The 24,747-nt window shown below is 40.6% G+C and overlaps 1 protein-coding gene across 1 annotated transcript in view; it reads right to left on the reverse strand.

Annotated features, from left to right (window-relative positions):
• Nucleotides 1–819: 819 nt before the first annotated feature.
• UBE2U (ubiquitin-conjugating enzyme E2U (putative)) overlaps nucleotides 820–24,747 on the reverse strand; it is a 148,054-nt gene continuing 124,126 nt past the window's right edge. The window contains exon 9 of the mRNA XM_006879843.1: nucleotides 820–1,117. Coding sequence (XP_006879905.1) covers nucleotides 820–1,117 — 298 coding nt within the window. The remainder of the gene's footprint in view (nucleotides 1,118–24,747) is intronic.

Genomic DNA, 24,747 nt, shown 5'->3' on the forward strand with positions numbered 1-24,747 from the left:
CAACATTCAAACTATGTACTTTCCATGTTGTTGTTGTTGATTGCCATCAAGTTGAGCACGACTTACTGAGATTCTATGAACAAAAGGCCTGAAGCCTTTCTATAATTATTGTCATTTCTCCAAGTTCATAGAGTTTCCAGAGACATGTGGTTTAAGAAGTAGATGCCAGTCCTACTTCCAAACCTGTCTTAAACTGGGAGCTCCACCAAACACTGTCTACCATGGACAGCCATTATAGCATTTGACAACCCCCCCCCCCAATGGCACAAGGTTCAGCATTAAAGCAAACCCAGATTACCTCAGTACAGCAAATCGACAGAGGAGTGCTGTACAACTTAGAAGAATGTTCCTCCGAAGTAAATAACACTGGACTCTTGGGCCTAACCGACTTGATCAATTGTTAAATGATATTTGTTATGGTTTTCCTCATTGACTTCTAATTTGACTTCCAATCTGGGCTCTACCAAGATGCTACTGTATCTCTCCTCTTTGTTTAGTGTTCATAAGGTTTTCAAAAGCCTTTTATTTAGAAAGTAGATGGCCAATCCTGCTTCCTAGTCTGTCTTTATCAAGGAGTTAACTGAAGCCCATCCATAATGGGAAACCCTTTTGGAATTTGACACACCAGTGGCAAAGATTTCAGTATCACAGCAACCTCAAGTAATTTCAGTAAGGCAAACTGACAGACAAGTGTTGCACAACTTAGAACTATGTTCTTTCCAAATGCAATCAATACCAGGCCTCGGGGTCTGCAGCTGTTGGGTCCAACAAACTTTTTTTTTTTAACCAACGGATAGTCAATTTATTAAAATAGTTGATTTAGGCATCTGCAATGGTGACTTCAACCTCTACTCCAGGCTCAATGCTGATGGAGGTGATCTGCTTGACAATCTCAGAAGGACTGTGTAAGTCAATGAGTCGCTTGTGGATCTTCATCTGGAAACGATCCCAGGTCTTGGAACCTTCCCCACAAGGAGTCTTCCTTGTAGTGATTCTCAGAGTCTTGGTAGGCATCCTGACCGGTCCCTTCACCTTCAGGTTCTTCTCCTTTGTGCCTCTGATCAAGTCGGCACACACCTTCTCCACGGATTTTACGTTGCGGCTGGTTAGGGTAATCCTAATTCGGTGAATGGCCACCTCCGGTTCACAAATGCTAGCCTACCAGATTCCATTTGCCTACACAAGAGATTCCCCATCCAAACTGAGTGTAAACTACATCAAATACAGTTAATCAGCTTATCCTTGACTACTAACATAATTAGAAAAGTCCAGTTTACCCCTAGCTGCCAAACACCCATCAGGATCCAATGTGGATTTTACTAATGATCTGCCTAGGAATCAGATTGACTATATTTGTGGGAAAAATAGTTGGAAAAGCTCAAAACAAGGCCAGGAGAAGACTGTGGATAAGATTATCAATTACTCATATCCAACTTCAAATTGAGGCCAAAGAAAATTAAAATATGTCCACAGGAACCAAGATATGATCTTGAATCAATTCCATCATCTTAATAATAGGTTTGAGGCATTGAACACCAGTGGTAGAAGACAAAAAAAATTATGGGGTGATATCAAGGATTTCATCCATGTAGAGAGCAAAAGGGTCATTATAGAAACAGAGGATAAAGGAAAAAATAAAAATGGATGTCAGCAGAGATTCTAAAGATTTCACTGGAGCATTGAGAAGCAAAATCTAAAGGAAAACAAGTTGAAGTGAAAGAGCTGAACAGACAATTTCAAAGGGCAGCTCAGGAGGACAAAGCAAAGTATTATAATGGAATGTGCAGAGAATTGGAGAATAAAAAGGGGAAGACCTCACTTTTCATTTCTCAAGCTGAAAGAACTGAAACACAAATTTAACCCTTGTGTTACAATATTGAAAGATGCTATGGACAATATATTGAATGACTCAGAAAGCATCAAAAGAAGATGGAGTACACAGAGTCACTGTACCAGAAGAAATTGATTGACACTGAAAATTTCCAGGAAGTACCATATGTACAGGAGCCAAGAGTAATGAAGGAGGAAATGGAAGCTGAACTGAAGGAATTGGAAAAATAAAAAGGATTCAGGAATCAATGGGATACCAATTGACTTGTTTCAGTTATAGATGCAGTCTTGGATACATTCACCAGTCTACACCAGGAAATTTGGAAGATGGCTATCTGGCCAATGAATTGGAAGAGGTCCATCTTTCTTCCTATTCCCAAGAAAGGTGATCCAACTGAATGTGGGAATTATCAAACAATATCATTTATATCACATGTAAGCAAAATACTGCTCAAGATCATTCAAATATGGCTGAAACAGCATACAGATAAGGAACTGCCAGAAGTTCAAGCAGGATTTAGAAGAGTCTGAGGCATCACAGATGGATCATGGCTGAAAATAAGGACTACCAGAAGAGTGTCTATTTGTGCTTTATTGAGTGTGCAAAGGCATTTGACTGTGTGGATAATGACAAGTTTTGGCTGACATTGAGAAGAATGGGGATCACAGAATATTTCATTATTCTCATGGAGAATCTATACCTGCTTGCAGAAAGTGAGGAAGACTTGAAGTACTTGTTGATCAAAGAATGAAACCTTCAATATGGATTGTGTCTCAATATCAAGAAAAAAAAGATTCTTACCAATAGGCAGTGGATGGAAAGGAAACTGAAACTGTCAACAACTTCACTTTGCTAGGATCCACTATTAACATTCTTGGTACCAGTAGTCAGGAAATAAGAAGACACATTGCACAGGGAAAATCTCCAGTTAGGGACATTTCCTAATTATTGAGGAGTAGTGATGTCAGTTTGAGGACTAAGGTATGTATGATTCAGGCCATAGCATTTCTGATTATTAGTTATGCATCTGAGACCTGGACAATGACTAAGGAAGACAGAAAAAGAATTGATGTCTTTGAGCTGTGGTGTTTGAGAAGAGCATTGAACAGACCATAGACAGCCAAGAAAATGAACAGATATGTCTTGGAGATGATGCAGTCTGAGTGCTCATTGTAGACAAGAATGATGGGGCTTCTCTGCACATACTTTGGACATGTTGTTAGGAGTTGCTATTCCTTGGAGAGGGACATGATGTTGGGAAGTGTGGATGGTCAGCAAAGGAGAGGAAGACCCTCAACCAGGTGGACTGACACGGTGACTACTGCAATGGGCTCTTTTGTATCAAGAAGTGTGAGGAAGGCTCAAGACAGGACAGGGTTCAGATCTTTTGTCCATAGGGTTGCTATGAGTCATGCTCAACTTGATGGCACCTAACAACAACAACACATGCTGATATTAGATGTATCCTGGTTTAAAGTAAGGAATACCAGAAGAATGTCTATTTGTACTTTATTGAATGTGCAAAGACATTTCACTGTATGATCACAACAAGTTGTGAATGGCATTGAGAAGAATGGGAATCCCAGAGCACTTAATTGTATTTATGCAGAACCTATACTTAGACCAGAAGGCTGCTGTGTAAACACAGCAAGGGAACACTGCCTGGTTTGGAATTGAGAAGGGAATGCATCAGGGTTGTGTTCTCTCTCCATACCTATTCAATCTGTATACTGAGCAAATTATCTAGGAAGCTGGACTCTATGAAAAGGAGTGTGACATTAGGATTGGAAGGAGACTCATCAATAAACTGCATTATGCAGATGACACAATCTTGCTTCCTGACAGTGAGGAGGGCATGAAGCACTTGATGCAGAAGATCAAGGAATGCAGCCTTCAGTATGGATTGCTTCTCAATGTCAAGAAAACAAAGAGTCTTACTACTGGATTGATAGGCAGCATCGTGATGGATAGAGAGGAGACTGAAACTGTCAACAACTTCATCTTGCTTGGATCCACAATCAACACCCTTGGTACCAGCAATCAGGAAATAAGGAGATGTGTTGCACTGGGAAAATCTGCAGTTAGGGACCTCTCCAAATTATCGAGGAGTAATGATGTCAGTTAGAGGACTAAGATGATTCTGATTCAGATCACAGTCTTTCTAATCACTTGCTATGAATCTGAGAGCTAGACAATGAATAAGGATGATAGAAGAATTACTGTCTTTGAGCTGTGGTGTGGGAAAAGAGCACTGAACATCCAATGGACGGCCAAGAGAATAAATATATATATGTCTTTGGGAGGGTGCAGACAGAGTGTTCTTTGGAGGCAAGAATGGTGAGGCTTTGCCTCACATACTTTAGCCCTGTTGCTAGGAGGGGCTATTCATTGGAGAAGGACATGATGTTGTAAAGGGTAGAGTGTTGGCAAAGAAGAGGAAGATTGACATGGTGACTGCTACAATGGGCTCTTGTGTGTCAAGAAGTGTGAGGATAGAGCAGGGTTCTGATCTTCTGTTCATAGGGTCACCATGAGTCATACTCAACTCGACGACATCTACCAACAACAAAAACAACATGCATGCAAAAGTTGGACATGAACAAGGAAGAAAAATATTGATGCCTTTGAATTATGATGTTGGTGAAATATATGGAATACTACCATTCATTGGCAGAAAAAAAAATAACAAATCTCTCTTGGAAGAAATAAAGTCCAAATGATCAATGGAAGCAAGGACGGACCAATCCCTGAAGAAGGAAGGATATCAAAACTGGTAAAGTTAAAGATCATAAAAAAGATGATTCCATAGGCTATATGGATTGACATGGTAGCTTGAACATGGGCTAGAACAGCAATGGTTGTGAGGATGGCACAGGTTTGGGCAGCATTTTATTCTATTGTGCAAAGAAAGGATTGCTTTGAGATATATACCTGACTGGATGACAAACAGTAACAACACCGTACATGTACCACTGACCTTAGTCATGTTTTTCTTAAGTCCACATGGCACATTACAGATTATATATGTTTATAAATATATTTTATTTATATATATAAATATGTAAATATAAATAACTTGCTATTCTATTTCTCAGGGAGCTTCAGTGGTTTGTTCTGATTGTTGTTAGGTGCCATCAAATTGAGTATGTCTCATAACAACCCTGAATAACAGATCTAAACTCTATCCTGTCTTGTGCTATCTTCATACTTCCTGACACATAAGAACCCATTGCAGCAGTCACTGTATCAATCCACCTGGTTATGGGTCTTCCTGTCCTTCAGGCAGATGCAGTTATCCCTCCACATTTCCAAGTACGATGTCCCTTCCCAAAGAATAACCTTTCCTGGCAACATGCCCAAAGTAGGTGAGATGAAACTTAATCATTTCCTCCAAAGAACAGTCTGGCTGTACCTTCTCCAAAATATGTTTATTCTTTTGGCAGTTCACAGGATTCTCAGCACTCTTGTCCAACATCACAAGCCAGGCATCAATTCTTCTGTAATTTATTCATGGTCCAGCTCTCAGATTCATAGCAAGTGACTGAAAATACCATAGCCTAAATCAGGTGCACTTTAGTCCTCAAACTGACATCATCACATTAATAATTTGGAGAGGTCCCTAATTGTAGACGTTCCCAGTGCAATACATCCCCTGATCTAATCATTGTACCAAGTGTACTGATTGTAGATCTAAGTAAGGTGAAGTCATTGACAGTATCAATCTTTTCTCTATTTGTCATTATGTTGTCTTATCACTTCAGTGGCAAAGATTTTTGTTTTCTTGATGTTAAGATGCAATCCATATTGAAGGCTGTATTATTTGACCTTCTGCAACAAGTGCTTCAAGTCCTCCTCACTTTGAGCAAGTGAGGTTGTGTAATTTGTATAACAAAAGTTATTAATGAGTCTTCCTCAAATCCTTATGCCACATTGTTCAGAGTCCAACTTCTCTAATAATTTGTTCAGCATATTAATTAAATAGGTATGAAAAAAGGATACAGCCCTTGTGTACACCTTTGCTAATTTAAAATCATGCTTTATTCCCTTGCTTTGTTTACACAGTAGCCTCATTCTAGATTTTGGTTTTGCATGAGCACAGTTAAGTGTTCTGGAATTCCCATTCTTCTTGATGTTAGTCATAATTTGTCATGATCTACCCAGTCAAATGCCTTTGGATAGTCAATAAAGCACAAAGACACTCCCCTGATATTCTCTGCATTCAGCGAAAATGCATCAGCAACGATATCCCTGGCGCCATGGCCTCTACTAAACCCAGCTTGAATGTCTGGCAGTTCCCTGTGTATGCACTCTTCTAGCCATTTTTTAAAGATCTTCAGTAGTATCATGCTTACATGTGATATGAATAACATGTTTGACCATTTCCACATTCTGTTGGATCACCTTTAGAAATGGAACAAACATAGATCTCTTGCAGTCAGTTATCCAGTTCTCCAAATGTCCTGGAATAGACTGATGAGCACTTGCATTTGAAACATGTCAATTGGTATTCCATTGATTCCTGGGTCCTTATTTTTTTCCAATTACTTTTTAGTGGCAAAATTGGTGATTTAGAGGTAAGTAATTGAGCTGCCAATGCACAGATATGAAGTTCAAATTCACCAGCCATTCAGTGGGAAAAAGAACAATATCATCTCATGTGATTTACTGCATCTGAAAACCTGCTGGAGGGTCAGCTATGGATTGATTTGGATTTGATTGTGCCTAACAACAAAAACAACATATTTATTTGATAGGATGTCATCCAACTGGAAGTGTTTATCTCTTGGAGGAGTGGGAAGGTAGATAATCACTGATTTAAGCTTGTCTGTACTCTGAGTTTCCCTGTAACAAACTATTTAAAATTTATTTTTAAATACCACTTTTCTGAGAAAGTCTAAAAGGACAAATGGAGAGTGGAATGAAGATGTGGTTTGAATATTGGTTCTGCAACTTACTAGATATATGACCTTTTGTGATCAAGTTAATCTCTCTAGAAATCGAATCTGTGACTTGACACGGAAGCAGGGAGCATATGACTCCCACCTGGCTGTGCACTGAGGAATCTTCTTTGCCTCTGAACCACACTAAAGTATAGCAGAAAACTGAATAGATGAGACTTTGGAGAGCAGGTTAGCATAATGCTGCTTCATGTCATTTAATATTGACATTAATAGGCTTCTTCTCTTTTTTACCCAGGATGTGCACCAGACGTTTCAAGATTGCAGCAGTTAATTTTATCCATCCTGGCTTCCCAATCAATGCTTTTACTTGGATGATATTTCGGTTCAGGATGTTGAAAAGCTTTCTCCATAGTCATGTCCCAAAGGCATTCTAATATAGCATTTAGAGTTAAGTGCTGGACCCTTGATGTGAGAAACAATAAATAATAATGAGTACAAGTGCTTGGCAAATATAAAGCTCTATGAAAAGTTGTAGCAAGAATGCTCATGCATGCAGAATAAATGACACAGAATGTACTGCTTTCAGCTTCTGATCCTAGCAATTAGAAGTGAAAACAGCAGCTATAATATTGGATGTCTTGTCCACGCATTTTTTATATTGAATGGCATTACCTGTTAGGGTACAGTTCTTTTTCTTTCTAGTCTGTGTCCCTGCTTCCTCCTCCACTCCTCAGTCTAACTGTGCTAAGGCTGTACCTAACTCCAATTAGTTACAGAAAGGCTCCTCATAGCTATTACTGGTTCCATGTTCCACTGAATCGAACTTTCTCCATTTGTTGTTGTTGTTATGTGCCATTGAGTCGCTTGCGAGTCATAGTGACCCTCTGTACAATAACGCTAAACTCCTGTTCTGTTCTGTTCTGTTCTGCGCCAATCGCACTGTCTCTGAAATTCCCATCCCAATTACGCCAATCATTGAATCAATCCACCTAATAGAGGGCCTTCCCCTCCTGCGCTGTCCCTCCACCCTTCCAAGCATGATGTCCCTCTCCGTGGACCAGTCCTTCCTTACAACATGTCCAAAGTATGTTAGATGAGCCTCAGAATCCTTGCTTCCAAGGAGCAGCCCAGTTTAACCCTCTCAAGGATGAATCTGTTTGTTTTCCTAGCAATCCATGCAAACCATCAGCACTCTTCTCCAACACCAAAGCTCAAAGGCATCAATTCTTTTTCTATCATCCTTAGTCATTGTCCAACTCTCTGATGCATAACAAGTGATAAGAAAGACCATGGCCTATATCAGATGCACCTTAGTCTCCAGAGAGACACTATTGCTCTTTGATACTTTGGAGAGGTCCCCAACAGCAGACTTTCCCATGGCAATCCAGCTTTTAATTTACTGGCTACTGGTGCAAAGAGTCTTGACTGTGGAGCTGAGCAAACTGAAGCTGTGAACAATCTCAATCTCTTCACTATCCATCCTGATGCTGCCAATTGGTCCAGTGGTGAGAATCTTTGTCTTCTTGACATTGAACCTCAATCCATGTTGGAGGCTGCAGTCCTTGACCCTCTGTAGCAAGCACTTTAGGTCCTTCTCAGTTTTAGCAAGCAGGGTTGTGTCATCTGCATAATGCAGATTGTTGATAGATCTTCCACCGATCTTGACCCCACATTTCTCCTCATAGAGCCCAGCCTCCCGGATAATCTGGTCTGCATACAGGTTGAAAAGGTATGGAGACAGGACACATCCCTGGTGTACGCCCTTCCCAATTTTTATTTCATCACAGGGCGCTCTGGTGGCATAGTGGTAAGGAATTATGCTGCTAACACCAAGGTATGCAGTTCTAATCCACCAGCTGCTCCATGGTAGTAAGATGGACAATATTCTTTTGTGAAACTTACTACTTATGAAAACTCTCTGGAGATCAGTTCCATCTTGACAGTACACAACAACAATAATTTCATCAGATCCATCCTCTGCTTATATGCTTCTTATTATGTGCACAATTAAGTATAGCTTTATTTAAGGCCCCTCTGGTATCTAATCACCTTATTTTGGCATTTTTGTTGTTCTGTACTGTTGAGTTGGAACCAACCCATATCTGATCTTCCAGCAGGTTTTCAAAGACAGTAAATCACATGGGAGGAGACTGCACATCTTTCTCCCTTAGAGCAGTTAATTATGTGGTATTTTTGAGATCTTAGTTCATGTTTTAAGCCTCTTGTTTAAATATCTTGATCTCTTTTGGTGTCAATTTTCTCTTTTGTAAAAAGGATGAGTCTCCAGTTTTGAGGCTCATGTGTGAAGCAGTAGGATTCTAGAGGGTAGATTATCTTGTTTTAACTGAAAGTTGGTGTAAACTGTTGGGTCACTTTTTGCTTCATTAACAATTGTGTGTAAGCTGATGGGTCACCTGAATTTTGTCAATAATCAGCTGTGGGCTGGAAACCTCTTGTTTAAGTCAATCAGGACCTGGTGGGTGGGCCTTTGTAGTTAAGATTAGGTTGGTCCCAAAGGCCACTGTTAATTGTGTTTGGGAAGAACATAGTTCTAAGTGATACAGCATTTGTCTGTCAGTTTGCTAAACTGAAATAACTTGGGGTTGCTGTGATGCTGAACACTGTGCCACTGGTGGGTCAAATGCCATAACATTTACCCATGTGGACAGGGTTTGGTAGAGCTCCCAGATTAAGACAGGCTTGGAAGCAGGATTGGCATCCTTTTCTTAACAGGAGGCCTTTGGAAACTCTACAAACATTAAAGAAATGATGATAGTTATAGAACAGGGTTCAGATCTTTTGTTTATAGGGTCACTATGAGTCGTACTCAACGGTACTTAACAACAACAAAAGGGATTCATTATGGAGATGATGAGGATGGCACAGGACAGTGAAGGATATAGGTTTGCTCTCTGGGCTCTATGAGGAGAACTGTGGCATCAGGATTGGTGGAAGATCTATCAACAATCTGTGTTATGCAGATGACACAACCCTGCTTTCTGAAACTGAGGAGGACCTGAAGCGCTTACTCCTGAGGGTCAGGAACTGCAGCCTCCAATATGGATTAAGGCTCAATGTCAAGAAGACAAAGATTCTCGCCACTGGGCCAATTGGCAGCATCAGGATGGATGGTGAAGAGATTGAGATTGTTCATAGCTTTAGTTTGCTTGGCTCCACAATCAACACTCTTGGCAACAGCAGCCAGGAAATTAAAAGACGTATTGAGATGGGAAAGTCTGCTGCTAGGGACCTCTCTAAAGTACTGAAAAGCAATGGTGTGTCTCTGGAGACTAAGGTGCGTCTGGTACAGGCCATGGTCTTTGCAATCACTTGTTATGTGTCAGAGAGCTGGACAATGACCAGGGTGGATAGAAGGAGAATTGATGCCTTTGAGCTGTGGTGCTGGAGAAGAGTATTGAGAGTACCATGGACTGCTAAGAAAACAAACAGATTCATCTTGGAAAGGGTTAAACTGGGCTGCTCCTTGGAGGCAAGGATTCTGAGGCTTCGTCTGACATACTTTGGTCATGTTCTAAGGAAAGACTGGTCTTGGAGAAGGACATCATGCTTGGGAGGGTGGAGGGCAGGTGCAGGAGGGGAAGGCCCTCTAGGAGATTGATTGATTTGGTGACTCAGGCAATTGGGATGAGTGTGTCGGAGACAGTGAGATTGGCATAGGACAGAGCAGAGTTGAGAGCTGTTGTACATAGGGTCGCTATGAGTTGCAAGCGACTCGACGGCACAAAACAACAACAAACAACAGTGTTGTTACGGGTTGTGGTCAACTTGCTAGCACCTAACAACAATATTTATACAACAGGGAGTTCTGATGGCACAGTCCATAATGAACTGATTGCACGGCTAATCCAAAAGCAGCACCTCTCTGGGAGTTCAAATCCACCAGCAGCTCTGAGGGAGAAATATGGGAGCAAAAATGAAAAAAATAAGGGAGCAATATGCCCCCTTGTGATTTTATGGTCTTTGAGAATTCAATGGAGAGTCAGCGCTGAGCTGGTTCCCACTCAATAACAATGAGATTTATACAGCAGACAGGGAGCTCTGAAAGTCAAATACAGTCAGTCTAGTCACAGAACCCATGCTCAATGCGACTCTGCAGTAAGCTCCTTTGATGATTACCTGATCCTAACAAACTTGCCTATTTGTTAAGACTTACCTTACTTAATTCTCCCTTTCAGTTGTTTCAGAACTTTCCATGCTGTTTTATCTCCAGTCTATAATAATCTCTCTTTTCTTCCTTTCCACAGAGCCTAACTTTTCAAAGCTCTGTTTGACTACCACTACTTTCAAAGTCTCCCGTCGACCACCAGTTAAAAATACAGTTGCTATTGAGTCAAGTTAATTTTAACTTATTGCAACCCCGTGTGTATCTGAGTAGAGCAGTGTTTCATAGGGTTTTCAATGACTGGTTTTCCAGAAATAAACACCAGGCCTTTCTTCTGCGGCACTTCTGCATGCCCTTGTATCTCCAGCCATTTTGTTAGCATCCATGTGTGTTAACAGGTTACCCACCTCAGGGACCCTCACCTGGTCATAGTTCACATGGAGACCTCCATTCATCTCTGTAACAGTCACTCAGTTCTTACTTAATCACACTGGCTATGTGTTTGTATTCTCTGTTAGAGATCAGGTTTCTTCAAGTCGATTCTGACTCATGTATCAGGCTGGAATTGAACTCCTGAGGGTGTGTATTATTCTTTTGTAAACTTTTTTTTTTTTATTTCAGTGAAAGTTTACAAAGCAAATAGGTTTTTCATTCAACCACCTATTCACATTAATGATGACATTAATTATAATGCCCATGATATAAGTGCATTCTTCTCATTTCCATGAATCATTCTTCCCTGCCCCTTCTTGACTACTGAGATTTATCCTTGGGCAGCCCTTTTGACCTTCTATGATTAATTATTCTAAGAAGTGAGTCCTATCTTGGTATTACATTCCACCTAATAGTCCTGTCTATTGTTTGACAGAAAGGTGAACCGGAGAGGTAAGTTTTACTCTCAGTTCAAAGGGCTGCTAAAGTCCACAGACTTGGGGATTTCAACACTCTCTATATTGAGGCCTGACTTATAAAAAAATGTTTTGGGGTTTCCCCTACATTTTTCACTCATTCAATCTAGGACCTTCCATTATGATCCATTTGAGAGTGGTCAGCAGTCAGTGACAGACAGGCATCATAGTTTTCCTGGTCTCAGACCCATCCTGGAGATTGAGGTTTTCAAGGTCCATTAGTCTTCGGACTGACTATTTTGAAAACATCTCGGTTTTTCTTCCCTCATCTCATTCTAGACAGGAAGAAACACATAGCTGCCCCCTAAAAGCCTCCTTACAGTCCTTAAAAAGCTACTCACCAAAGTAGGATGTAGATCTTGATCTCTGTGAACTGTATTACACCAGATGACCTTGAAGTCTCCTGAGACTATGGTCAGTCTGGGAGTCATGAGACCAACAACTAATTCCTTCAACATGTTTGGCTATGATTAAGAAGTTTGTACAAATTTGCCCCCTGTTGGCTCTTCTATATACATATATTTACAGTAAATACTATTATGAATGTAGAAACAGTATCTGCCAAACCTATGCAAGGTCACGTGTGTAGTCCCTTCAACCTATCTGTTAATCTAGTCTGTCTGCCTATGTATCCACTTGTACATTAATGTGCTTATTATTGCTGATTCACTGGCATTTCCCATGTAGTAGTATTTGCCTTTGTTGACTACAGTTCTAGTGCACCTCACCTTACTACTAACCTTTAAGGTAAAATGGAGAGCACTGTCTTTGTAGACTCCGTTATGCCAATTGACCTTGATGTTCCCCAAGACTATGGTCCGAAAGTTCCAGTACCAGGAGCTCATTCCCTCAGGGAGTTTGGATAATTAAGAAGTTTACAAAGCATTGCCCTCTTTTGCCTCTGTTACACACATGGATGCATTTACAGAATAATCTAGGATGAGGGTAGAGCTATCACCTGCCAAAAAAAAAAAATCTGTATATACATGAGTGCATCCTTTTCCATCTGTCTATATCTATTTGTTTTGTTTGTCTTCCAATATATATGCTTGTAATTTAGGGCAGGAAGCATGTGGATATATGGGCAGATGGGTAAAATGAGCTCTGGTGGTGGTGGTGGTGTTGTTAGGTGCCATAAAGTCAAGTATGACCCATAAAGACCCTACGAACAACAGACCTGAACCCTATCCTGTCCTGTGCTATCCTCACAATCCCTGACACACTTGAGCCCATTGCTGCAGTCACTGTGTCAATTCACACGGTTGAGGGTCTTCATCTTTTGACATCCCTCCAAGTAACCATCGTGTTTTTCTACAAGGAACAGCCTCTCCTAGCAACATGTTATGTCCAAAAATATGAGATGAAGCTGTATTATCTTTGACTCCAAGGAACACTCTGGCTGCACCTTTTCCAAGACATATTTATTTCTTCTTTTGGCAGTCCATGAGATTTTCAGTACTCTTCTCCCACACCATAGTTTAAAGGCATCAATTCTTCGTCTGTCATCCTTATTTGCTCTATAGGTTTCAGATGCAAAGCAGTGATTGAAAAGACCATGGACTTTATCAGGTACATCTTAATCCTGGTGCTGTGGTCTGTAGGATATTGAGTTGCAGTCCAAAGGAGGTACCTCTCTGGTGGTTCAAATCCTGTTCCTTGGGGGAGTCTATGGTTGGCTTAGGAAAGTTTTTCTAGATAAATTGCATGTTTCCCTTCTCCGACTCTTAAAATGTTAATAACCACTTCTAAATAATTCATATATATTCACTTATAATCCACAACCCTTCCATTTCATGCCATAAATACCTTTAAATACTCATTTATTTCAGTACCTTGTCTTATAATTTGAACCAAATGCAATATCAAAGATATAATTAATACTCAGTAGAAAATTTGATTTGTTGAATTAAAAGTTCTATTTTATTCCCTATTATTTATCATTATGATTATTCCCTATTATTATCTATATTTCATTTCTCACTGAATTAGCTTTTCATTCTAACATGGGCAGAAACTTAATCTTTTGGTTTAATTCTGACATGTCTTCTTTTTTGTCTGCTTAGCTCTCTCTCCCCTCTACCCTTTTCCTCTTTGCATGTGGGAATACACAATTACTTCAATATTCACTTGCACCAGAATCCTACACATTCTTTGAAATCTATGTGTTCTGGTTTACTCAGATGACTGACTTAGGCCCTCATTTTTCAGAACATTGCCATAAGTCCTGCCTCATCTTTGAAGCAGCCCCTGGTTACTAATCAACAAATGTTCTAGCTCTTGGTAATGGCATCTGCACAATTAATCTTATAATAAATTGTGACTCTACCTGTGACGTGACTGACAGTACACATAAGGATTGTTCATCCAGAAAATAGCTCTCCAATAGATCAGTTCAGGTGACCAAACTTTCAAATACGGCAGCCACACATTTGCTTAGCTCCATAACAATGCAGATTTAACTTGAGGTGTACGTTCATATCCATAAGTGCAAACTAATTTCTGCAGTTAGCTCTGAAGAAGGCTGAGAGAACAGCATGGCTCTAGTTAGCTTGGATACATGGGGAAAGAGAGGAGATGGTCTGTATGACACTTGGAGACATGGATTGCATAAAGCACTGTGACTGAGGAAGATTATAGAACCAGGCAGAGATGTTTGAGGAAATTGGGAAGCAGTGATGTACGGCTGAGTCAGATTCAAGGGCACACTGTATATGCTAAGAGTTACACTAGGTTCCATAGACTTATTTTTCAAAAGTAGATCACCAGGCCTTTCTACCAAGGCATCTTTCAGTGGGTTTAAACAACTAACTTGTAAGTTAGCAGATGTGTATGTTAGGCATTTGTACCCAGACAGCTGCAAGCTGATGAAGGGGCCCAAAACAATAGCTCATTACATAACACATTTTCTAAGAACATAGGAATGAACTAGTACATTTTCTGAACATCTAATCCAAGCAATTTCTAAATTTACATCTTGTGGAATTCTGCTGGCCTAGTGGTAAGAAACTGTGCAGCAATCCCAAAGGAAGTTGGTTGAGTCCACCCGCTGCTTCATAGTGGAAGGATGTGCAATCTGTTTCCGTAAGATTTACTTTCTCTGAAAACCTGCTGGAGGATCAGCTATGAGACAGTTTTGACTTAACAGTGTTGTTGTTGTTGTTGTTATGTGCCGTTGAGTCGTTTCTGACTCATAGCGACCCTATGCACAACAGCCCTAAACCCTGCTCTATCCTGCACCAACCGCACTGCCTCTGACACACCCATCCCGATTACCCCAGTCACTGAATCAATCCATCTCATAGAGGGTCTTCCCCTCCTGCGTTGTCTCTCAACCCTCCCAAGCATGATGTCCCTCTCCAAGGACCCATCCCTCCTGGCAACATGTCCAAAGTATGTCAGACAAAGCCCCAGAATCCTTGCCTCCAAGGAGTAGCTTGGTTTAATCCTCTCCAAGATAAATCTGTTTGTTTTCCTGGCAGTCCAGGGTACATTCAGTACCCTTAACAATACACATCAGTAATAATTTATCCCTGTAATTTTAAGATAGTAATTCTTATTGCTGCTCCTTGGTTTTTATTTTTAGCTCCTTCCCAGTGTTATTTCTCTCAATGGTTTCTAAGATCATTTGTGTTGTCATTGTTGCTGATATGTGCCATAGACTCAAGTGTGACTCATTATGAACGACAGACCTGAGGCTTCCTTATCATACGCCGTCCTCAACATCTCTGATACACTTGAGCCCATTGTTACATTCACTATTCCAATCCATCTTATTAAGGGTCTTCCTCTACTATGCTGATTCTTTACCTCCTCAGGCATGATGCCCTTCTTTAAATACTGGCCCCTTCTAAGAACATGCGCAATGTATATGGAGCTCCGGTGGCCTAGTGATAAGTAACTGTACTACAACCCTGAAGGCATGCAGTTCAAATCCACCAGCTGCTCCATGGGAGAAGGATGGGCAATCTCCTCCCATGCAATTAACTGTCTCTGAAAACCTGTGGGAGGGTCAGCGATGGGTCAGTCCTGATGACACTCAACATATGAGCTGAGGCTGCCTGGCACAGAGGGAGACTGCCCCAAGACTCTCCGGACCTCAGGCTTCAAGCTTGCTGTGCCAGCACCCACCACAGAGGGAGCCAGTTGCTGCGCACCACAATATCTATACTTTTGCATATCTTCAGGGTTTGTGCATGGCAATTTCAGTTTCTTGTATTGAGGAAGTGACTTGCATGCTGCTGCTTTGAATAGCTTAGATAACGTATATGCTAGCTTTGTGCTACTAGGTGCGCTCAAGTTGGAAACAGTTCAGAGTTGACCCTCCAGTAAGTTTTCAGAAGCTGTAAATATCATAGCAGATTTTTTTTCCCTTGTCACAGAGCAGCTGATAGATTTGAATTGCCTGCCTTTGAATTGACAGCACAACTCTTCACCCCCTAGACTACCAGGGCTCCAGAAGGCTCTTTATACTTGATATTTTCTGTCAAGACTTGCTTTTCACTACTCCAACTATCCTTGAATTTGAGATATTTTGGTACAAAGAAAAAGGAAAAAACAAGTCTTCAAATTGGAGCCTATTATTTGCCTGTTCTACAGTTGATGTGTGTGAGAAAGGGAGAGATTGATTGATTGAATGGTGGCTCACTCTATTACGTATTGATATATTATGGGGTTTGAATTTATTTATTTTCTCTTACTTTTTTTCTTTTTTTCTCCTTCCCTCCCCTTTTCTCAAGTTGTAGTTAAGGCTAAACAATCTGCTATTGTATACAATTTGCACACAAGCTGCCAAACTGGCTGCCAGGCTTAGTCCTGATGTGATCAAAAATGGTTGAGTTACAAAGCCACTGAAAAAACCGGTTTTCTACAGGAAATAAAAATTTATTAAAATCAGGCCTCCTCAAAGGCCCCAACTGTTCAGCTGGCATTCTGCCAGGTCACCTGGCCTGGAGGAGAAGGAGACAGGCAGATGTGATCTTCCAGCCCCCACTCAGGCCAGGGTGAGGGGCACTGCAGGGGCCTAGGGAAAAGGCAGCTACATACATGGAAAGGAATCCCCACGAGTCCAGCCTGGACTCTAGATTATGGTCTCCTATCCTTGGTTTTCACAGAGTTTAAAGCAGGTGCCATTTACAGATTCTGGCTCTGTAGATTTCAATTTATCTCTGATTTATTTGCATCTTTTCTTCAGAAGAATAAAATGCCAAGAACATTATAAGGTCTTGGATTCTAATCCCAGCAGAGTTCTTTCACTTTTCTGAGCCTCACTTACCCAATCTCCACAATGACGATAATACCTACACTACGAATTTGCAATTTTTGGTGAAATAAAGTTCAGTAACTGACAAGCATCTACAATGGCAAGCATTGTTATCTCCCTCTACCCCAGCAGGGGATTGCCAGAGGCTAATGAAGCATCACGTTCTGTCTGACTATTCCTTGCCAATAGTGGCTATCACCCATTTGGACCACCTAATGTACTAATTCCAATCCATGGTTTTCTCAGTTACTTGGTATGCTTCAGAGAGTTGGACAATGACTAAGGATGACAGAAGAATTGACGCCTTCGAGTTGTGGTGCTCGAGAAGAGTCTTGAATATACCATGCACTGCCAAGAAAACAAATAGGTCTGTCTTAGAGAGGGTGAAACCAAGTCTCTCCTTGGAGGCTAGGATTTTGAAGTTCCACCTCACTTACTCTGGGCACGTGGCCAGGAACTTTAGGTCCTTGGAGAAGGACATCATGCTTGGAAGGGTGGACAGACTTGCAGGAGAGGAAGACCCCAGATGAGATGGATTGATACAGTAACTGGGGTGATGGGGGTTGGTGTGTTGGGATTAGTGAGACTGGGTCAGGACAGGGCAGGCTTCAGAGCTGCTGTACATAGGGTCGCTATACATGGCAGGCGATTCAATGGCATGAAACGACAATAACATACTATGACAAGTTTGGAAACAGGAGTGGCATCCACTTCCTAAATAACATGCTTCCAGAAACGCTATGAACTTTGATAAATGTTGATAGTTGTAGAGGGGCTCCAAGCCTTTTGTTCATAGGGTCACTATAAGTCATGTTCGACTCGAAGGCAACCAACAACAACAACAATGTACTAATAACTTTAAAATTATTAAATTTAAAATAATTTAATTTTCATAAAATATCTCTGAAAAAATTATTATTCTAATCTTCACCTGACAGGTTAGGAAATCAGGGTTCAGTGAGGTGATGTTTAGAGAAATTTAAATGTGATCAGGATTTTTTGATCCATTTAAGTGCAGTTTTTTACTTTTTGAAGGAAGAATGTTTTTAATACATGCTTCTCACAGCTCTGTTGCCTTAGTCTTGGAATTCACCAGTGGTTCCATGGGACAAAGCTGAGTAATCTCCTCTCATACAGCCTTGGAGACCTGCTAGACGGTCACCTATGAAAGTCAGCAAATAGCAACAGAGAGAACTCATGCCCTATCCTCATGGTCCGCATGATCTTTGTAATACTCAAGCCCATTACTACCGTCACTGCAATGATCTAACTTATTGAGGGCCTCCCTCTCTTTATCTAACCTACTTTTTCAAGCATGATGTCTTTTTCCAAGGACAGATTCCTCCTGACATTATACCTAAAGTATGTGAGACAAATCTCCAACATCCTTGCCTCTAAAGAGCACCTTGGTTGAATTTCCCCCAGAACAGATTGGTTTGCATGGATTCTTCTGTAATCCATTTATTGTACAACTTTTAGATGCATAGGAAGAAACAGAAAAGATCATTGTTTGGCTCAGGTGCACCTTAGTCTTTAAAATGACATCTTTCCTCTTTGGCACTTTTAAGAGTTTCTTGATAGCAGATTTACCTAATGCAATATGTCTTTTGATTTCTTCAGAAGTCGTAGAAATCCTCAGTTTCTTTTTTAGTGACTATTACATATATTTGAACGATAGTTGAATAATAATTTTAATTAACAGACCTTCTTCGGGTGTTTATAGATAGCACCTTAACGCTGACAGCATTGTACATCAGAATAACTCTTGAAATGTTCTTTGTGATGTCAAATGCAACATCATTCATCTTTGTTATTGCTGGTATAGACCATTCAATTCTTTATGGAGCATGGATTCTAGAGGTAGATAAAAACAAAGATAAAACTCCAGATAACAGCTATTCTGGTAGTTTTTAAAACAGAAATATATTTGTATTATAGCATAAAGGCCTAGTTTTTTATTAAATTACAGAGACAGTGTTCTTACTCTTAAAAGAAAACTTGAACAAAACCTTGGGGCAGGCTGCCCCCATATACTTTGAATAGCCGTAATTTGTAAGACTTTACTAATATTATGAATTAAGGAATTTATGTACTGTTTTTAGTGTGACCTAGTGGGTAAGCAGCTGCCCTGCCAACTTAAAGGCACATTGTTCTATTTCCCAGCTCCTTGGTGGGAGAAAGCTAGGCAATCTCCTCCCATGTAATTTACAGCCTTGGAAAACCTGCTGGAGAGTCAGCTATGAGTTGGTTCTGACTCAGTGGCACATAACGGCAACAGCATGGGGTAACGGTGCATTAATGAGAAAATTCTCACCTTCTATAGGAAATCCTACTTTGATTCCTGTCCGGTACACCTCATGCGTAGTCGCCGCCCACCATCTGTCACTGGAGACTCGCATGTTGTTATGATGTTCAACAGATTTCAGTAGAACTTTTTTACTAAGACAGACAAAGCAGAGAGGCCTGGTGATCTACTAAATTAGCCAGTGAAAACTCTACGGATCACAACAACTTGTTCCTAGCCAGTCATAGCGATGCACAGGACCAGGCAGGATTTTGTTCCATTGCGCATGAGACCACCATGAATTGAGAGCCAATTAACAACAATAACTCCTCTTGCCTACCTAGTTCAGTGTCTGGCACATGAAAGAACACACGAAGACACTTTGTTCCAATTTCAGGGAGAAGTTTCTATTGATTCATGTATCTTTCTGTGGAAGACTGAAAAGTAGCCGTAATTCTTCATGCAATGTGGCTTTGCACCTCCTCCATTCAAGAGCTGGAGTCAATTTTCCCTTTCTACATATCTGAATTGGACTTATGTGTTGTGTTGGTTAACAGAATTTAGCAGAAGTCATGATGTGTCCGTTCTGATCCCAGATCTCAAGAGACCTTAAAACATTTTCAGTCATTTTGGAAACCTACCCAGTCACCCTGTGGACAAGCTTGTACTAGTCAGCTGAAGGCTGAAGTTTTAATTAGAAAGAAGACAAGAAGTCCCAGCTGAGACCCCCTAAGTCAGCCAGACCTCAGCTTAGTCTGAAGCTGACTACAGCCCAGGTGCTACCAGGATGAATGAGAAGATGAGCCCAACTGACATAAAACATTGTGAGCTGAATACTATGCTGCATTGAAAAACAAGGAACTCATGAAATATTATACAAAATGGGTGAGCCTGGAGGACATTATGCTGAGTGAAATATCTCAGTCACAAAAGGACAAATATTGCATAGTGCCACTATGGTAAAATGGGACTGACATAGGGGTTGGGGGGAACGTAAGAAAAGAGGAAATAAATAATGTTTACTGAATTGAAACAGATGAGAGAGAGAACTTATTTCCGTGACAAGATTCCAGAAAAAGAAATGCATATTAAAGTGGACAGTTGACTGCGGGGGGTGGGGGGGGGGTGAATTGTGTAACAATGAAAGAATTTTTTTCTTTCTTCAAAGAGGGGAAGAGCAAACTGGGGGGAGAGGTGGGCAGGTACGAAAATGTGCAACAATGAATGAATGGGGGAAAATTAAATGGAAAGAATATGCTGTAAAAATATATGTTGTTGTTGTTAAGTGCCGTTGAGTCACAGGCGACTCATAGCGACCCTTTGAAGGAAAGTCCTGGACACTTGGGTGTCTCTCATCCTCTCTCCAGGTTCATAGGGTTTCCAGAGGCAAGCTGTTAAGGAAGTGGATGCCACTCCAGCTTCCAAGGTTGTTTTAATCGGGAGCTCCACCCCGCTCTCTGTCCGCATTGGGTAACCAACCATTAACGCATTTGACACACCAGTGTTACAGTGTTCAGCCTCACAGCAACCACAAGTTACCGCTGTATGGCAACTTGTACACCAGGGCTATACGACCTAGAGGAATGTCTGAACAAAAACAATGAAAGACAGGCCTGAGGGCCGAGGATTAAAAGTCACCCACCTTTGACTTGGTAGCATCACTTTCTGTCCACTGGGCCAGCTCATCTCTCTCTATGTTGATGTTATTGTTGTTAAATACCTTCGCAGGCGACTCATAGCGACCCTATGAAGGAGAGTCCTCAACAATTGTGTGTGTTTCATCCCTTCTCCAGGTTCATAGGGTTTCCAGAGGCAAGCTGTTACGGAAGTGGATGCCGCTCCTGTTTTCAAGCTTGTTTTAATCCAGGAGCTCCACCCCGACATGTTACATTAAAAATCATTAATCATTAATAAAAATTTATGAGCTGAATAATGGAGGTTGTTCTAAGTCAGAGTGTTGGGATTTTTTGCTATGTATCAAATGCACATCACTCCTCTATTTTACTGATCTGGAAAAAAGATTTTAGTACAATTATGTTCAGACTGGTTCTGGGCTCCAATGGCAGGGCCCAGCAACTGGAACATGATTCAGAAAACACAGCGGAGACACATTTGGACATGGTCTATAGGCATCTCAGTGTTGCAAACAGTAAGGCAGGGGAAAGATTCCAAAATATACAGCAGGATGGACTCCAAGCCCTAAGAGATCAAAAATTAATATTTTTACAAATTCATATAATCTTATATTTGAAATTGGAAGATAAAATTTCATTTGGAAGACCCTGTGTACTTGGACCAAAGTTTTTTTAGAAATCCAGATTTTTTTGCTTCCAAATCTTCTATTTTAATGGTAACTAATTTTTTTTGTTGTGCTCAGGGCTTTTTTCTGCCAGATGGGGTATCATTTAACTGCTCTGATCCAAATGGGTTAGCATGCTTCTTCCTAAGTAAAAGCTCACTTCCACTTAGCTATCTTTTAAGTCTGAGAATATTCTTTAGACTCCCTTTGATAAGAATACTCTTTCAATTTTTTAAACTAAATTAATATATCAACTCAATTTAAGAATAAACATAATAAGTTTTCTGATTCTATCTTACATAATTTGGATTTTTTTTTAAATGATGGGACAATGGCATTGAAAGCTTATTTTATCAGTATGATAACTGAGCAAAGGTGCAGCTTGGAGAGACTGAAAGAGTCATCCTCCGAGTGTTCTCATTTACAGGAGAGATCAAGCCTGGAACTTAAGAGTTCTACCATGATAAATCTTCAATGCTAAATCCTGCCCCCTACAAACTGTCCAGCTCCAGGACACAGCAGCCTTTTGCTCTTAGAATATGACATCTTGTTCTCAATTATTGAATACCTTGCTCTATGGTCATAGGAATCTCTGCTGGCCTAGTGGTAAGAAGCTTCACTTCAGTTCCATAGGCACACAGTTCAAATCCACAGCTGCTCCCTGGAGAAGGATGGGCAATCTCCTCCCTATGATTTACTGCCTCTGAAAACCCACTGGAGGGTCAGGTATGGGTCAGTTCTGACTTGATAACACAAAACAATAACGTGGGTCATGTCTAGGTCTATTGGTTTTAGATTTGCAGCTTATCCTGAAAGTTATGTCTGTCCATCTCCTTCAGGAGTGACTTAGGCTTGCCCATCTCTGACTTCACAATAGGTGTTTTTGGTGTGATATGTTCTAAGCAAAAGTTATACACGTGTTCAGGTCTTTCATTTATATGGTCACTTCAAGTCATTTACAACTCAATAGACTTAACAACAATAAATAACACTTAAGGTTCCAATCCTTGGGAAATGACATCCTGCTAAAAGAAGCGGAAGGTCAGAGAAGAAAAGAAGATCCTTAACTGGATGGATTGATACAATGACTAACAATGGGCTCGAGCATGCCTCAGAATGTGAGGACAGGGCAAGGCTTAGGTCTGTTGTTCATAGAATTGCTGTGAGTCATAGAGAGAGCTCTGTTGGCCTAGTGGATAAAAAGTTATCCTAGCAAGCCAAAGGTGGGAGATTTTAATCTATGGCCCTCAGGCCTGGTTTTAATTGTTTTCAGTCTTCATTTGCTATACAGAAGTAACTCGTGGTTGCTGTGATGCTAAACACTGTGATACTGGTGTCAAATGTGATAAAGGTTACCTGTGGTGGACAGTGTTTGGTGGAGATCCCCGAATAAAACAAGCTTGGAAGCAGGAGTGGCATCATTTCTGAAATAGCTTGCCTCTGGAAACTCTATGAACTTAGAGAAACAATGAAAGTTATACAAGTGTTCAGGTCTTTCATTCATAGGGTCGCTATGAGTCGTCTATGACTCAGTGGTGCTGAACAACATTTAACAATATGGTTTAACTACTTTTAATCATGAGTTATACAATACTACGTGAAGAATCAATGGGCAATCTATAACACTGAAGTCAATAGTGGTCAATCATCCTACAACCTCTTGGTTCTGAGTTATTTTATCACCAGTAAAAATTACTTCAAAGGGACCCCTGTCTTAGGACTCTTTGTACCTCAGGACTGTCTTTGTATCTGTTGGTTTCATAGAAAAACATCATATATCCTTGTTCTGGGCCACCCGTGATGTTTAGTCACTTCACCAAGAATTCCAGTGGTCACTATTCTCTGTTTCCCATCCCCTTTCACAAGTGAACATTTTCGAAGTATAACACATACATATGCTTGCTTACTTACTTGTTTAATTTCTTAACTAAGTTACTTATCATCAACCATTCTCTTTAGGAAGCTAAGGCATGAGACTGCTAATCAATGGTTCTGTGGTTTCAACTATCAGCTCCTCCATGGAATGAAGATACAAAGGTTTACAGCCTTGGATGCCCCTGGGTCAATTCTGCTCTGTCCTACAAAGTTTCATGTTAGCTGGAGTAGATGCAATGGCAATCAAGTTAGTGCCTTTGAGCTCTGGTGCTGGAAAAGAGTATTGAATGTACCATGGACCACCAAGAAAACAAACAGATTCATCCTAGAGAGGGTTAAAACAGGCTGCTCCTTGGAGGCAAAGATTCTGAGGTTTCGTCTAACATACTCTGGACATGTTGTAAGGAGGGACAGGTCCTTGGAGAGGGACATCATGCTTGGGAGGGCGGAGGGACTGCGCAAGAGGGGAAGACCCTCTATGAGGTGGATTGATTCAGTGATTGGGGTAATCGAGAGGGTGTATCAGAGACAGTGCGACTTGCACAGGACAGAGCAGAGTTTAGGGCTGTTGTACATAGGGTTGCTATGAGTCACAAGCAACTCGAGGGCACATAACATTTATCAATTTTTAATTTGTTTCAAATATAACGGGATTTTGTCGAATAGCCTATTTAGAGAAGTCAGAATGAATGAATGAACAAACACATGGATAAATTATATTATTAACACACCTGGATTTAAATTTGCTAGTAATTTTGGTTTCTAGAAGAGAAGACAATGAATTACCATGAGATAGGACTTTGTCTTGAGAAAGATTTAGCAGCTGGCATCAGTTCTCCAGCCTCTTCTCTTCTCTTTTCTTGTCTTAAGCGCAGATTTGAAGTCTGGAGGTTTAGCAACTATCTTGTAAACATGAAATAAAAGTCACAGCAATAAAAGCCAGCACCCTCGAATTGGTGGACTAGGAAAATGAGAAGATCCTGGTCTTTCATCGCAACACTGCACAGGTAATTGGACAATGTCAGCAACTCCCCACCTCAGAGCTGCTTGCTGTCTAAGAAAAGTGAATTCCTATTTTTTTTTTTTAAATCCTTATTAGGTCTTCTGTTATTTGAAGCTAAATATCGAAAAAAGTTTACTTCCAGTAATATGAAGATGCATAAATAATTTTTCATAATATGAGGACTCAGTATTATGATAATTTGGATGTTATCATTAACTTATTAATAGCCCTCACTAGTGAAACAGGCTTATTTAAAAAATAAA

The sequence above is a fragment of the Elephantulus edwardii genome, unplaced genomic scaffold, assembly GCF_000299155.1.
Source record: "Elephantulus edwardii isolate Elephantulus edwardi_28Jun2011 unplaced genomic scaffold, EleEdw1.0 scaffold00005, whole genome shotgun sequence".
Taxonomy (NCBI): Eukaryota; Metazoa; Chordata; class Mammalia; order Macroscelidea; family Macroscelididae; genus Elephantulus; species Elephantulus edwardii.